General features: G+C 38.4%; 1 protein-coding gene across 1 annotated transcript in view; it reads right to left on the bottom strand.

Moving 5' to 3' along the window:
* Positions 1–1,682: 1,682 nt before the first annotated feature.
* Positions 1,683–18,096, bottom strand: part of gan (gigaxonin) — an 88,994-nt gene continuing 72,580 nt past the window's right edge. The window contains exons 10-11 of the mRNA XM_059651741.1: positions 9,438–9,547; positions 1,683–8,827 (exon numbers count right to left, since the gene is read on the bottom strand). Of these exons, the coding sequence (XP_059507724.1) occupies positions 8,631–8,827; positions 9,438–9,547 (307 nt within the window). The 3' untranslated portion in view covers positions 1,683–8,630. The remainder of the gene's footprint in view (positions 8,828–9,437; positions 9,548–18,096) is intronic.

Genomic DNA, 18,096 nt, shown 5'->3' with positions numbered 1-18,096 from the left:
CAGGACCGAGAATACGAGTAGTGATCTATTCTGACCAGTTGCGGCAGTATATTCTCTTTATAGTGCACTGCAAAAGATGCGGTGAAACAGTATGTGTCTCAGGTGTCACATCAAACAGAAGTCAAGTTTATTCATTTAAATGACTGTCTGATGAATATTTGCTTGTATTGCAGGATATATCACAAAGCGGCTGAAATGTTAACTTAGTAAGCCCAAAGCTGCATCAAAACACCTTTGACAGTGGACTAAATGAGCCACAAAATGTATCTGATTGCCCCATCTAAAACGGCTCGGGTTCTCAGCAAGCTTCATATTGAATACAAAAGCAGGCAACATCTGGAGGAAGTAACAATTGATTGTCTAAGAAAATACAAGGGGGAAAGTTTTGTGTATTATTCTGATGATAAAATCTGCCTGTTCCAAATGTCAGGATCAATGTTTTGGAGAGTTTATCATGAATTTGGATGAGGATGTATTCTAGATTGAAACATATCCCGCCATTATGCATTCAGGCAGGCACAATAAATTAGCAACAGACTCCAGGATTCTACCAAATAAAATCATGCCCTTTACTGCTTATCTCATGTTAATATAGAACTTCAGATGTCAAATGCACTCTTATTTGAGTGGTTCAGATGAGAGGAAAGCTGTGCCAACTTCAATCATGCTGATCCCTCCACTTATGTGAAAATTTTATGAAAAGAAAATTTTATGAAAAGAAAATTTTATGAAAAGAAAATTTTATGAAAAGAAAATTTTATGAAAAGAAAATTTTATGAAAAGAAAATTTTATGAAAAGAACTTAGCTGCCAAACCTTATAAAAATGAGATTAGTTGGCTGAGTGTTCCAAGGAATGGCAACCACATGAGGATTGGCATTCTGCTTCTTAATTTCTATTTAACAAAAGACGGGTAGGCTACCAGGTGGGTCGGTGATAGAGTGTCAGGATCCGGGGAAGATCACTTGGTCAGGATCTGGGAAGGTGAAGCTGGGGGAGCGGAGGGGGGGGGAGAAGATCAGTTGAATATTTACTGAGCAGCTGGATTTGTAAGTTTCTTAATTTTTCCTGACTAATTATTTTTACTTAACTGCAATGGAACTCTCCGGATTCCCTGATGTAGATGGATACTTTTAGAAGGTTCCAGGCAATAGGAAACAGCCTAATGGAATCCTCGATTTCTCAGGTAATTACCTCATAGTCTCTGCTGGGATCCCACAAGATCCCCATATGAAACTCCCATTTATGCTGCAGAAATGACTTGCCCAGATTTTCCAATGGACAGACAACGGTTTTTAAACATGGGAACTGTTACATATCAAATCAATTTTTGCTCAAAACGTTTTAGAGTAGATTTGAGGCTGAGGTTGTGGATGGTTGGCTCGCTGAGCTAGTTTGTTGTTTGTCCGCAGACGTTTCATTACCCTGCTGGGTAACATCATCAGGCCAGCCTCCCATGAAGCGCTGCTGTGTTTTCCTGCCTGTTATTTGAACTCTGGAGTCTGTTGAGCTGGGTTACCTCACTTCCAGTTTTCCTTTCCAGCAGTGTATATGGGGTTGATCATAGAGAATGGCCCCACTTACACTCCGCTGCGAAGGAAAACCGGAATGAGGTAACCCAGCTCAACGGACTCCAGAGTTCAAATAACAGGCAGGAAAACACAGCAGCGCTTCATTGGAGGCTGGACTGATGATGATACCCAGCAGGGTAATGAAACGTCTGCGGACAAACAACAAACCAGCTCAGCGAGCCAACCATGCACAACAACTTTTGCTCAAGATATTCTTAGCTTTTGGTGACAAATCGTCAAGACAACAGATGTACAAAAAGTATGGTCAAATGTGAAACAGCACAAAAAATTTGCTGCAAGATTCACTTAACAGATTTTGATGGTTTTAGGTGTTGTTCTGTTTTATTTAATAACAAGGAAAAAAGTGTTTCAAGATTAATGCAGGGGTACATTTAAAAATGGTCAAAATGAATTATTATTACAGCTCAAGTTATGGTCTTTACAAAAAATTATTTACTAAAATATCAATAGGGTTCAATTCACTGGAACTTAATTGTAAGATCGACCAAAGCAATCACAATCAAACTACTTCTTTCAAAATAAGAAGTAACTCACAAAGCCATATACAAGTGATGAACTTGACTTTAATATTGTGTGAGGAATATTACTTGCTCAAATTGAAGGGAAAGGCAATCTATTATTTGCTTGTATCCTACTGTTCAAAATCTGAACTATTCTAGTAACAGCTTTACAGTTGAATTGCAATTTTGATTGCTGTTACTGCCTGTTGATATATTTTCCAACAACACCACCCTCACCCCTGCCAAAGGAAGCAACATTTCATGAATATCTACAGTTTTTCTAGATCTGCTGTGTCCAGTGTTATATGGTTAACTAATTTTGATTTAACTGGTCAAAGTGGAAATAGGAGTGGTCTAATGACTCACTTTGTTGTTACTGCCACTGCCACGTTGGACATTTGTATAGAGCTTTAGGTCAATGCACTGTGAATTGACAGTACATACGTTAGGGATATATGAGCTATAAAGATATACAACATAGGCTCAATCTATGCATGCATCGGACTTAAAATCCAACTGACAATGTGGATGAGAAATGCTATGCTAATCAACAGAAATCAAGGAGCACGCATCTCTCACAGTAGACTATCACCTTCTGCACAAAAATATATTTGCATTTCTCATTTATTTTGTCCTAGGAATCCCTTTTCATAAGATTGCTACATTTTAAACTATTCACTTTTTGTTTAAAAATGGTGACGCCTGTGTTCGATATAAGGGGACATTTGTTTAGGAAGGCTTTTTTTTAAAAAAAGTAACTAAACATATGGTTATTGTATTTTAGTAGCAAAACAAACGTGACGTGTACTGATCCATTATGCTGTCAAAATAGATAACAACCAATTTTCTCAGTCCAAAACTGCAGAGTTATATCAATGGTGGTTAAGCACAATAAAAGAGATGTTGACATCAGTAATGCATTAACTTTCAGTAATTTAGAATTCACTGTCAGAATGAGCAGCTTTACATTCCATTCATTCTCCTCACTTTGGCGGTGAATATAACAACTTGGAAGTTGCATTATCAAATTTTGGAAAAGGATTGTGCACTTTTATAATTTAGAGAGATGAAGTCCTTAAAGAGGTTTGTTGGATAAAGAAGGGTGTTAAACCCATTTCCTATGAGGAACTAGCTATTTTATGGCGGTTGCAAGATCAGTTGTTGAACAAGTCAAGAATCATCCCTGAGCCCCTTGGGTTGAGAACTATTTCTTCATGGCAAATAGAATAAAATAGTTAATGAACAGGAGATATTTACCAGCATGTAAATCACTGTCATGTAGTGCATTGACTGAAATAGCTCAGCAAGTATAGTGCTGAAGTTTGAAAGAGGCATATGATCTGCTTTTCATTGTTCAAACTATTGTTGCGATCAATAATTTGTCTTTGGTGTGTTGCGGCATAGTTACCAATAAGCACCCAGTGACAGAGCACTGAGAAAACCAGTTTAACAACCAAATGAAACAGTGATCATCTCTAAGGTTTTGGAGAGTAGATTTGTAGCTTGGGTTATGGATGTTGCGGTTGGTTGGCTCGTCGAGCTGGTTCGTTGTTTTGTTCGGTTAATGAAACGTCTGTGGAAAAACAAGGAACCAGCTTGGCGAGTCAACCAACCACAACACAATGATCATCTGTTATTTAACATGCCTGTATTGGAAGAGATAGCAAGGAACTATACATTTTACGCTTCCCAATTAAATGAAGCATGGCTTGGAGCGCTGAGCTGAAGATAGTTGATGTGGCAGTTCAATGATTTTTCTGATGTGCTATTTCTGTACAAACAGAATGAAAATTCCAAGACTGATTCCACTCTCTGCCCAACCTCAATGTGGTACGTTTCAGATATTTATCTTTATACCAGAAAATCATTTATAAACAAAACTTTAGCTAAAGTACTAAATTCTTGAAAGGGAAGTTCTTATGATCCAATCTCAGTTCTTGTACCACAAGTCACAATAATTATACAAAGTACTGGGCTGAAGAGATTTATAAAACTTGAACATATCTAATTTTAGAGGACATGAAACTATAATAGTGAGGTTCAAGCCTTTTGTAAAGGTTTATCTATTCTCTCTATAAAACACTGCAACATTTTTCACATCACAGAACCTAATTTTTATTATTTGAGTTAGGGAACTTAAATACCAGCTGTGGTTTTGGGAGTCAAATGTGAATGCTGATCTAATAACAGTAATTGTTTGAAATGATGATAACCTCTCAATGGAATGACAGCTTACAAACAACAAAGACTCACGATGCATTATTCTATAGGATAGTGCACAGGCTGATACAAAATTATTTTGTTGGTATGTTACTGGAAATAATGCATTCATCTAAAGACAGACAAAAAACTACAAGGGAGAAGATCTGAAACAACAAATTTACACAAAGATTCAGCAGGTCCGACAGCGTCTGTGGAAAGGCAACTGTACTAACATTTCAAGTCCAGAGACCTTCTTCAGTGGATTTGAAACATTAACTCTGCTTTCTCTCCACAGACGCTGCCAGACCTGCTGAGTTTCTGCAGTAATTTCTGTTCCTGTTTCAATTCATTCAGCTATGCAATGAAAATCATAAAGCCATGAAAATATAGCAAACCCTAACTAAATTCTGTAATTCTGGTTGAAAAAAAGTGTAGTTCCCCTGCTGCACAGGAGGAGGGAGGGAAAAGATAAAACTTCAGCAAAGTATAGTTTTGAATAGAGTATATTAAATAATTGGAACAGATGCAAAAAGTCTACAAACGCACCCTGTGACAATTTCATAATTTAGTATTTCTATAGGAATACCATGAGTCAATTTAGTAGATTTTACAAAAAAATGCCACAAAATAATAAGTTGGAATACAAATTTTTCCAAGCTGACAAATAGCAAAGGTTCATGGAAATTCATGCTTAAATCATTGCCATATGTTTAAACATTAATAATGTCCAATATAAGTATTTAGAAAAAAATTATATAAAACATCAAAAACATTTTATAGGAATTCTTTAATGACAGCATAACATTCTCAAATTGAGAAAACAGCTGCACGTGTTTATGAACGTCTTGTTAGCTTGAAGTAACACTAACAGTACCAATGTAATTTTGGAGGCTGAAGGAAAGGCATGAAAGGTTTAACAAATTTTATACTTGTAATTATATAAACACAAATGCAAAAATGTTCAAAGTCTGCAAAATGAAAAAGCATATTATAAATAGTCTACTCTCATTAATTTGAAGTTTGTCGATGCAAGTTACTGGATAGCCTGTTCGTTTTTACTGTAACAAATAAAATTGAATTGAAATAGGAAGTAGTACACAAGCAGCAGTCTCGTTGGAGTTATGTAGCACTGATGCAAATCTCTGGTACTGGAAGTTGCTATCTTACGAGGGCTTCTCAAGACATCCACACCCAAATTCAACTTAAATAGAAATCTCTCCTGCATTCATTGGGCAACATCACTGCATTTTTATACTGTATAAAACTAAATTACCAATGGTGAAGAATAAACATATTGTTGTCCTGTTGTACTTCTCCCTGCTCTGCTTAAATAAATTTTAAACTTATTTAAATTAGAAAAGTTAAAAAAGTAAATGATTTTGATGTGAAATTATATTGGGGAAACTATATTATGTCATAAATATCCAACAGCATGTGGATGGTTCCCGCCTTTAGGCCCAACCATACTGCTATAAATGTGCACAAGTTAGCTCTGCTAGTGGCTAATCTGGGCTTTAATTGTTATAGCAAGAATGTGTGCTCTTTAATAATGATAGCACAGTACACTTAGGGCAATGGTTTTGTGGTATCTAGCCACAGAATTAGCCTCCTAATATCCCTTAGGTTTACTTGTAAAATTGATGTTCAAAGTAATATTGTTTAACCATTATGTCAAAAAAAACACCTTCAGCACCCAGTTTTTTTTTAAAAAAAAGCAATGTTCCATTTTCCCTCTATTTTGCTTCTCTTATTTCTCCCCCATCCTTAATTTCCTGATTCAGAAGTGAAGAACAAATCAGGTGTCAGACATGCTTTGACATCTCAATTACATGAGACTGCGCAGTGAAAAACAGCAAATTATTTCACCGTGGAGATCACCTAGAGTTATGCTTAACTCTTGCAAGTATGTAATCTAAAGGCACACTTCCAATAGATTATTGGAGTTTAATCACAGGCCTAGAAAGTTAAGTGGTTTCTTTTACTTTTTGCCCCAGACATGCTGAAGCCAAATGTCATCAGGCCTGTGTATCTCAACACTGCGCCGACAGCCAATTAGACAAGCCCCACATTTAACTGCATTTACAGCACTAATTCAAAATACAAGTTCAAACAACAAACTTCATTGTCCTTCTGCATTTGACACAATTGCCTAAGCAGTTGCTAAATCATTGGATCATTGTTGTCCAATGTCTGGAGGACAATGAGATACATTAAGTGAACACCAGTGACTCAAAAGAAGTCACAAAAACAAAAGATAGATTTTTCCACGTGAAGAAATGTACATCCTAGGCAGCTTTAGCATAGGTGCTTAGATACCCAGAACTGAGAAGTGCCAAATTTATTTCTGTACTGTTCCTCCTTCTGATGCTCTACACTACATTAACAGATGCAAACTGGGACAGCAAATAAAGACAGTATAATTGCTCTCTACTTTTTCCCTATTCCCAGACATAAAGCTAGTTAAACTCAATAATATTGATAGTCTTAATCCTTAACCAATAACACTTCCTATAATTTGAGCGTGCTGACATGAGTATGTGTATGTATAGACATCAAAAGTGGACGTGGGCAAGCTTGAATTTAAACATTTTGCTTGATTAATAAGTTGCTAGTATTTACTGTCTTAGCACACATAAATTGGAATTAAACATCGCAAATTATATTTCCTTTGAGGCTGCAAAAGACCACAAAACTACATCCTAGTACATGCCACCACACTCCGAAGAAACGCAACTGAGGAGGAAAAATACAACATTAAATACTTGCCACACTGTAAGGAGCCTTATAGGGCTTAATACATTCAAACTGCCAACCAACTTGTCATTCAGCCTTTGAGGGTACCATGTGATGAATAAACATTACAAAAATTAATATTTGAAACCACTCCTTTCTGACTAGAACACCAAGGAAGAACCAGAGATTTGCAACTTACACACAAAGCAGAGAATTCACAATAATGTCAACTACATGATTTCATCACTAGTGGGGTAACCAGATAACTCTCAGGTGGGTCACTATCAGCACCAATAATGTAACATTACAATAACCTGTATTTATATTGTGCTTCCTACATTCAGAAAGATGCCTTAGTTTATTTGACAATAAAGAAGCACATTGGAAAGAAATAAAGGTGATGCGATGGGAATTGGTAACATGTACAAAGAGAAAAGTTTTGCCCAAGTTCTTGAAAGCAAGAATGGTGGCGACATTGGAGACAGAAATGGAAAAATCATTTTAAAGGCCATTGTGCAATGTGTTTAAATAATACCTTAAAAAAAGTAATTGAAATGGTAAATACTTTCATTAATGAACCTGCAGCGAAGTCTCTGACAGCATTGTAGGTTTTCATCCTTCAGTGCAGTCAATTCAGACCTTGTAGTTCCACACCAGATTATGTTTTGTTGTACTGAACATTACATGTCATGTTATTTACCAGGAGACTGAAAAGAGTATTAGTCATTTTTTATATAACAAATGTAAACAGCATCAACTTCAGGGTGTAATATGAAACTTTACAGTAGACAGGTAACTTTCTTTGATAGATCCATTAATTATTTTGAACCAGCCAACCATCAAACTTTAATATCGTTTTGAAACTTAAGCGTTAATAACCTAACAATAACAACATTAATCTACTCTGAAATATCTTCAACATTAGAGCAAATCTCTTCAAAACAAATGTTGCCGAATCTAGGTTGCTGTAGACAATTCTTTGACCCATTAGTTCCGTCACCAAAATGTGGACTAGAGTCCTACAGTTGATACATGTTAGACTCAAAAGATAGCCACTTCCGGCTGCTGGTTTCTTAAGTTAAATTTTGCTTTTGCAAGCTTGAGCTACAAAAGATAAGTTAATATTTAATGTAACATTTTGTATTAGAACTATTGTTTAACATAGTGAAAAAATAAAACTGACTTTACAGCTTAGATTCGAACGTCCAGGAGTGAGCAGAATTCATTCTAACTGGGATAATAACTACCTCCAGAATTCTGCATCAGCTCTGCATTTTTTTGAAACAACTATCTTTTTCAGATTTGCATCTACTACATATTGATCTCAGGTTACTTTATATTAGAAAGCTGAAGATTTGGTTTAATGTCTTGCAATTTAAATGCTGCAGTTAGAAATACCATAACTGAGCTTTCAGAAAATAAGAACAAAAGCACAACCTTTCTGGTTTACATTAAAATGTGTGCAACAATGCATTGCCCTTGCAGGATACGTTTTAACCGTTACCAATCTGTAACGAAGACAAGTTATCAGACTTTGCAAGATTATCCCTCATTTTGCAATATATAATGTTTGATTCCAAACTGGGTCACCACTGACCATGGCATTATGGTCCATTTGGGCCTACGGAGGGAATGCGTATGCGAAAAAGACCTTGTTGTAACTGTAGCCTGAAAAGCTTGCAATTTGCAATACGCAAAGCTGCACAGCCTGTTCGCCGGAGGTCTGAAGGGAGTAATGGCTTGGTATGATGCCAGGTTCCTGTGCTCCTGCGAAATTCTCTGACAAAGTCATACTGTGTGCCTAGAAGTAATGAAAAAAATATGTCAATTGCTGCTTTTTCAGGCACTATTTGAGAGGGTTCATTGACTTCATGGTGAGGCAAATGTTCTCCAAAAATAACTATAGTCAAAATCCATTAAAGCAAAAACAAAGTCTTGCCACTTAAAACATCAGACTGAACGTTTATGATGGAGGTTCTTTTGTGGTAACAATGCAACAGATGGTCAGTCTTCATAAACTGTACCACTGTACACAGTCTTGTTTTCCAAGCTAATTACTTTAAAGTAACCTTTATTGACAGCCAATTTAAATTTATATTAAAAGTATACAAACTAAATAAGCAATGCCACTTTTTAAGTATGAACATCAACTTTTGTCAAATCCTTCCCTTCGTTGCTGGAAGGTGGATAAAGTGACAGAAGTTTTCTTTATTGCTTTCCCCAGAAGGACTTACCTCCTGCTTTGTGGTTCTCCAATAGCTTAGTCAAATTTAGAATGCATGTGGCAAGTATGAAAAGAATCCCAATTCAGAAGCCACCTCCCACTGTAGTATAAAATGCTGCTGTATCAAAAGTACTATTCTGCATTTTGAAAACAGGTTGAACCTAACTTTCAATTGCCAGACACTCACCTGTGTCCAAATCGCCAATAACATAAATGCTGGCACCAATAGGCACAGCACCATACACAAAAGAGGAGCTTGTTGGGATGCACAACGATTGATCATTCAAATATATCCATCTGTAAAACAATATGATACCTTTAGAGGCATTAATGAGAGATTAGGGCTGTAAGAGGGTGTTTTGGTTGCAATATCTGGTATTTTCTTCAGTGAAGCATTCATAGCTTTTTTTAGTGCAAGAGTGCAATTACATTCAACAGGTCAAATAATAGTGGATGTTCTTTTTCGCAGGTTATGCAATGATTCAACTCACAGCAACCAATTAATGTTGGACATATTTCTGAAGGAGTATGAAAACATAACATGAAACAGGAGCAGATGTAGACCATTTGGCTGTTTAACTCTATCCTGCCATTCAGTATGATCATGGCCTAATGTCAATTCCACCTTCACTATTTCCATATCCCTTATTCTGGTGGTGTCTAAATATCTATCAACCTTATCTTGAGACATGATTTGAAACATTACTTAGAAAAGGCATAGACTTCTGCATTTCTCCAGTGATTCCCATTAACAAAGAAAATTAATGGTAAAAATACTTCTGGATTTCATTAGCATTACATTAGAATTTGTTTTCACCATTCATTGACTGTATTCCCTATCCACTTCCACACTGAGTGCCATATTCTAACGACTTCCACACCAAATTTAACACTGGAAACTTGAGGCACAACAAGCTGGCATGCCAAATGTCAAAACTATTGCCATTGTAGTAAATACCAGCCTGCATATTTACAACTGTTCTGTGGGAAATGCCAGTTTGAATGCTGTCAGTCTGCCTCTATAAAAACTAGTCATGATGAATAACATTTTAACCCCATTTGTTCTGAGATAACTTCAAAAGGAATTTGAAATTACATACTGTAATACAAAAGACAGTCAGAGATAATGGGAAGGTCCTCGATTCTACTGTAGTATAAATGCGCATATGTAGTCAATTGTAACATTTCAAGGATTTGTTTAAATGTGAAATACTAGCACAGTAAATGATTATTTGTTGCTTTTGGCATATCAAATGAATCAGTAATGTTTGCAAACACTTGTTTGTTTATTTACCTGTTGAGTATTTATGAAATCTGTCCAGTGGTTTATAACCACTGATGTAGGTGGTCATGATTCCAGCTGATGTTAATAGTAGACAGGCTAAATCTGGTTTGTTAGATCTTAAACTTTGTTCCTTTAATCCATGGAGGTTAGTTACTGAACACATTCACAAGTGCTAGCAAGTGTACTTTTAACGCGAAGAATAAAGTGTTCATTAAACAAGAAAAACACAAGCTACACTAAACCAAAGTGAAAGAATGGAATATATTTATATTCACATTTATCTTTGATCCAGTAATATCCTTAAAAACACCCAAATGATTTACCTCTATCCTGATACAAAAGCTCCAGCACCAAGTCTGGTACAGCTGCAATCAGTTTCCTTTCTAAAATTTTGATGCAGCTCCTCGTGCCTTTACCCTTCATCTGGCATCTCTCCTCAAAACACCCAAAGCAAACTGCAACCTGAAATAAACTATTATTTTAATTTCAGTGCAAATGAACAAGTTCCTTCACTCTCTGGCATACTGTGAACTTACAGATTGATTCTCTGGATTGTTCTTCGTTCTTCTTTGGACCTGCCACAAAGCAAAAGCATTGCTCTCCACTTTTTTAAACTTAGAAAGGCATGGAACTGTTCACCTCAAAAGGTTTAAAACCTCATTAAAATGCATGAAACAAAAGCGAACTCTTTGCACCGCGCAAGAAGAATACTCAAAAATAAAACTATAGAAGCAAATAACCGTGTCTTCACCTTTACCTTGTCGTTAATAGCTGAGGCATACAATTTAAGAGCAGAGACATTATGTTGGAACTGTACAAAATGTTAGTTAAACCACACCTAGAATACTGTGCGCAGCTCTGGAATCCACATTGATGTGAAGCACTGGAAAGGCTGCAGGATGTTCCTTGAACTGGATAATTTCTATTACGAAGAGTTTGCAGTTTAGGTTTAATTTCCTTTGAACAGAGGAGATTCAGACAGATCATTAATGAAATGTATAAAATTATGCGGGGCTTAGATAAGGTTGACTAGAAACATCTTTCCCCTTGATGGGGGGGATGATTGACTGGGGACATAGATTTAAGAGGCAGAAGCTTTAGAGGAGATGCATCTTCACCCAGGTGGTGGGGGGAATCTGGAATTCATTGCATACAAGGGTGGTACAGGCAAACTTTCATAATACTTAAATAGTGCTTACATGTGCACTTGCAATGCAAAAGGCATCCAAAGCTATGGGCCAAAGGGCCTTTTTCTGTGCTGTGGTTCTGTAGCGACTCTTTGTCCTTCTTAGCACACAAAAGTTAATGTTATACATTGTCCTTAACAGGATGTATATTCTTCAATGACATGATGGATTCCAACTGGCTAGAGCAAAAGGCCAAGGGTTAGCGGTTTTGTATTTTATTACACCAACCTTTGAGAAGCATTCTGGCTTGTGGTGACTGTGAGGTCTGCTCAGAAAGCATGCTGCACCAAGGAAAATATGCAAATATATAAATATATTCCTTGAATTCTACATTGCCTTCGAACACATCTGTTATACTCGAAAGTTTGAGATCTTGATGAGCTCAATGCACACTGCAGAAAGCAATGATAATTAATAGTAACGTATAGATTTGTAGAAGGGAACAGCATTAAGCCTATCATGTCCAGTTAGCTTAAAACAGCTATCAGTCAAATCTCATCATTTGACCTTGTCCTGTGCCCCTGTAGGTTACAGCAGTTCAGGTGCATGCGTAAGTTTTTTTTAAGATACCTTGAGGATTTCTGCATTCAACCACTGCTAATGGAAGTAGCTCCTCATGTTAACTATTCTATCCGTAATTCTATCCAACTCAATTTAATCTCTTCTCAACCTCTGTTTTAAAGAATACAACACAGCTAACCAATGTTTTCTCAGAGGCTAAATTCTCCATTCTTGGAAACATGCTTGCAAGTCTCGTTTACTCTCACATGCCCTGACCAGACTGTATGCAGTGCAATGCCCACAGTTTAACTACATTTTTTTCTTATACAGTTCTAACATAGCTTTTCTGTTCTTGTACTCTAGGTCAGGCCAATATAGGTAAGGATCCCATTTGCCTCTGTGATCATCTTGTCTACATCACAGAATCATGATTGTTATGGTGCAGTAGGGAGGCCATTCAGTCCATCACATCTATACTAGTTATATTACCAAGTGCCAATCTCCAGCCTTATCTCCATACCTCTGCACACCATTTCTATCCAAATAATCATCTAATGCCTGACTGAATACTTCAATTGAACCCTCTTCCAACACATTTCTAGAGGTGCATTTAATATCCTAACTACTTGCTGTGAGGAAAAAAAATCTTCTCGCATCACTCTTGCATTATTTGCACATCACTTAAACCTATGCCCTCTTGTTCTTTTATATTTTGAGTGGGAACAGCTGCTTCCTATCTACTCCATCTATGAGCTCACAATTTTGAAAACCTCTACCAAATCTCCACTCAGCCACCTTCTGTCCAAGAACAGTCCCAGCTTCTTCAATTTATCCTCATAACTGAAGATTTTCATTCCTGAAACTATTCTTATAAATTTTTTTTCCCACACTCTCTCTGCTGCATTCACATCTCTGCGGTCATGCGGCACTGACAACCATGCACTATACATTAGCAGTACTTTGTACAGATCCTGTTATTTTCAAATACACTTGCCAGAATTCTGAAAATTATTATCCATTTTCTTTTGTTATTTGTCCTTCCAAACCCTGTACTCTTCCAGACAGAATTCAACTTTCTGAGATAACAAAGTGTGGGGCTGGATGAACACAGCAGGCCCAACAGCATCTTAGGAGCACAAAAGCTGACATTTCAGGCCTAGATCGTTCATCAGGAAAGGGGGATGGGGAGAGGGCTCTGAAATAAATAGGGAGAGAGGGGGGGAGGCGGATTGAAGATGGATAGAGGAGAAGATAGGTGGAGAGGAGACAGACAAGTTAAAGGGGCAGGGATGGAGTCTGTCGAGGTGAGTGAAGGTGGGGAGGTGGGGAGGTAGGGAGAGGATAGGTCAGTCCGGGGAGGACGGACAGGTCAAGGGGGCGGGATGAGGTTAGTACGTAGGAAGTGGAGATGCGGCTTGAGGTAGGAGGAGGGGATAGCTGAGAGGAAGAACAGGTTAAGGAGACGGGGTTGAGCTGTGCTGGTTTGGGATGCAGTCGGGGGGCGGGGGCGGGGGCGGGGGGGGGGGGGGGGGGCGGATGGGAGAGATTTTGAAGCTGGTGAAGTCCACATTGATACTTTTGGGCTGCAGGGTTCCAAAGAGGAATATGAGTTGCTGTTCCTGCAACCTTCGTTGTGGTACTGCAGGAGGCCCAGGATGGACGTGTCATCTGACGAATGGGCGGGGGGGGGTGGGGGGAGTTGAAATGGTTCACGAGTGGGAGGTGCAGTTGTATATTGTGAACTGAGCGTAGGTGTTCTGCAAAGCGGTCTTCAAGCCTCCGCTTGGTTTCCCCGACGTACAGGCAGCAGCGGAAGCCACAACGGTTACAGCGGATGCAGGTGAACATCTGCTTAATGTGGACAGTCTTCTTGGGGCCTGGGATGGGGGTGAGGGAGGTGGTGTGGGAGCAAGTGTAGCAATTCCTGCGGTTGCAGGGAAAGTACCGGGTGTGGTGGGGTCGGATGGGAGCGTGGAGCGGACAAGGGAGTCAGGGAGAGAGTGGTTCCTCCAGAAGGCAGACCGCAGGAAGTGCTACACTTGCCCCCACACCTCCCCCTCCACAGTGTTCAAAAATGCCCTCGACCGTAAGACCATAAGACGTAGAAGTGGAAGTAAGGCCGTTCGGCCTATAGAGTCCAATCCGCCATTTAAATCATGGCTGATGGGCATTTCAACTCCACTTCCCTGCACTCTCCCCGTGGCCCTTGATTCCTTGTGAGATCAAGAATTTAATCGATCTCTGCCGTGAAGGCATCTAACGTCCCAGACTCCACTGCACTTCGTGGCAATGAATTCCGTGTCTCCTGCATTTCCTGCAACTCCTCCTTCACACCCCCATCTGCAATAATAACCAAAACAGAATCCCCCTTGTCCTCACGTACCACCCCACAAACCTCCAAATCCAACTCATCATCCTCCGACATTTCTGCCATCTGCAATCTGACCCCACTACCAAAGACGTTTTCTCCCTCCCCACCCTTATCAGCTTTCCAGAGGGACCGCTTTCTCCGTGACTCCCTTGTCCACTCCAGATTCCCCTCCAACCCCACCACACCCGGCACTTTCTTCTGCAACCGCAGGAAGTGCTAGGGTAAATGCTAAGGGTAATGACAGGATAAATGCAAAGAGAATGTGCCTTGGAGAGGAAACAGTCTCAGAATGAAGGGGTGCTAATTTAAGAGATGAGAATAAATTTCTTCACTCTGAGGGTCAAGTGTCTTTGGAATACCTTGCCACAGAGATCTGTGCAGGCAGTATCATGGGGTATATTTATGATGTAATTTAGATAGATGCTTGACAAGTAGGGATTCAAGAGTTATGGAGAAAAGACAGGAAAGTGAGTAATGTCAGACTAGCCATGATCCTATTGCTGGTAGATCATTCTTGAAGGTTGAAAGACCTATTCCTGTTTCCATTTCTTACAGTCTTAGAAGTAAACTAAATAACAACATCTCCAAGCCAAATTGCATTGCATATTTTTGTCCTAGATGTAAATTTGCTGATTATAACTCTGCACTAGATAATGGCATGTTAGTCCAAAATTCAAATGCATATTTTCATCATTTTTTACCAATTAATTATTTCAAAAGTGGTAATAAGCTATCAATGTGAAAAATTAACAAAAATTCCTAATAGATAAGGCTTAATGAAAGATACGTTTCTACATGCTCCAAAGTTTTCCTGCTGTCTTGGGGTAAAAAAATTACATCAAGCTCAAGGTCACACTATTCCAGGCATTTAATATCATTTACAGAAATCAGAATGAGGGAAACTATAGATGTAGCAAGTAAGAATAAAAAATCTAAACCACCCCATGAAGACCCCATGCTTAACATGGCACAGAACACACAAAAGAATGGAAAATTCACAGTGGTTATCGAAGGCAAACCTCAAGGATTTATTAAATCTGGCAAGTCGTTCCAAAAGAATCAACAACGCCACTAAGAACTTATAACTGTCATGGCAAGAGTGTACAGATATTTTTTTATGATGTAAACTGTTAAAATGAATCATTTTTAATGCACAGACAATATTAGCTCCATCCCAAATGCATGAAAAAAAAGGAAAGCTTCAGCAATTTACATTTTAATTATTTTGACAAAATTCATGCCATGTTACACTGATCTTTTTCTGATTAAATAAAGCCACAAGCCTTTCAGATGTGCATTGATTACATAATAATCCAAGCAGTACATCATTGTGATTCAACTGCCTGGAACGTCCTAACTAGACAAACCAATTATCCTCATTGATGGTAACCTTTAACAGCTGAGACACAAGAAAAAGTAACAACAACATACATGGGAATAGGAATTTATATCTCCACTGTTCAGTTCAACAGAAACACTGGATGGCAATTCAACATTTAATAAAATCAAATAAATTGCTCCTTATTGTCTGCATTTTGAATTGCTTCCTCTATACAAATATTTTGTATAAAATTGGCAAATTTATTAAGTTGGTTCACACTTAAAAAAGCCCTATGCAGTTTTGGTAATAAACTAAGGTCTTAATTGAATATCATTGACATTAACTATTTTCATTTGCAATTCCCCTGTGGTCCAGTTTCTTTAACATTATTACTTTTCTTGCAAGGTCATGGCAAAGAGCTTAGAGTCCTTCAGAAATGAACAAGTGGACTGAAAATCTTCCACATCACATATCATTCTCAAAATGACAGCAAATCCCTTTAAGAATGCATAGCCAACAGAAAATGCCCATTTAGGTCTATTTCATCAGAATCTGTGATGTGGAGTTGCCAGTGTTGAACTGGAATGGGCAAGGCAAGGTCAGAAATCACACAACAGCAGGTTATTGTTATATAAAACCTGTTCGGCTATAATCTGGTGTCCTGTGACTTCTGACCTCATCAGGTGTGGGCAGTCATAGTGGAGGGCAGTGGGAGTCTCAACACTGGGGATTTTGTCAGGTCATACTTGGGCAGGAGATGGCTCATCCTTCAGGATATTGCCAGGAGGAGATAATCAAGAGCTAGCAGGCAGGGAGATGGCTACTTATGGATGGCAAGTAAACCCTTCCTCACAGCTGGCGCGATCAGACAGCTAGCAAATGTGCAGTCTTGGCAGCACCAGTAAAATACATGGTGATTGCTGAAGTAGCATGGGCAATTTGAGCCCTTCTTCAAGCAATGCAGATGACTCTAAACTGCCCTCACAAATGGGCTAGAAAACTACTCAGCTCAAGGGCAATTAAGGATGGGCAACAAATGGTGGCTTTACCACTGATGCCCACATCTCACGAAAGATGGAGAAAAAAACCAAGTTCCTCCAAGTGGTCAGGCCTGGAGATCAGAGGGGAAATCTCTCTAGTAGCAGGGTTGGGTACGGCCCCCTCCTTACAACAGAAATTCCAGATATGATGTTTGCCCAAATGAACCCTTTAAGAGGCTGCATCCTTGCAACCAACAGCTTGCCAACAGCACAGGGTGCAGTTCTTCACTGACACTACACTGCTGATGATCCTGGGAAAGTGGCCCTTATATGGGCCTTCAATTGTCAAAACTCCAATGGTCCGACTGCATCAGTAATTTGTCTCTGTGCAGCTCCCCATCACTTTACTGTCTCCACACTCCTGCCTCGCAGATGCCTATAAAAAGTCTAGCCAGTATTTCCTTCATTTTTCATAAAAATAGTATTGAAAATTATCAGAACCTAATTAACGTGCATTAATTGGAGAAAACACTGACTTTATTAAAGCCACAAAACTAATTCAAAGCATATTTCAGGTCACAAACATTTTAGAAGGAACAGAATGGTTGAATTTTCAATTTTAATTATCTGGCGAAAGGAGATTGGCAATAGTAGTTTCAAAGACCATCTGATTCTCATTTCTGTTCTAGAAACAATAATCAAACAGGACATAAACCAGATGGCCACTCATTACCATGCGCCAGTGAAAGGAAACATTTACCTGAATGTATCTGTGCTGGTTTTGTGAACTGTTGCAATGTCCCCCCTGAGGCAAAGCAAAAAGAAACCAAACCAGAATTCTCTGTTCACCAAGATTTCGGTGATTATGGAGTAATGTTGTTAAATCACCATTCTTTGTCAGGATTGAAATTGTCACCATAGTTTCCTTTCAGCTGATCATCCATAGCAGATTCACGTATGCCAAAACATTCATTATATTCAAACCATTTACCGAATTCTTGATTGAAAAATATTACATATAATTTTTGGGTCTATAAAGTCTTTTATTTCTAAATTTGAAATCTAAAAGGTAAAAATCCCATTAAACATCAGCGTTAATGACTTGTTAAAGAATGTTTTGATACAGAGTACAATTTCTAAATGATCCATAGAGATTATATTTCAACAACGAAATGTGGATGTGACCATCAGACAGCATAGA

Source organism: Stegostoma tigrinum, chromosome 16 (genome assembly GCF_030684315.1).
Source record: "Stegostoma tigrinum isolate sSteTig4 chromosome 16, sSteTig4.hap1, whole genome shotgun sequence".
NCBI lineage: Eukaryota > Metazoa > Chordata > Chondrichthyes > Orectolobiformes > Stegostomatidae > Stegostoma > Stegostoma tigrinum.
This window is presented reverse-complemented; position numbering and strand designations above follow the sequence as displayed.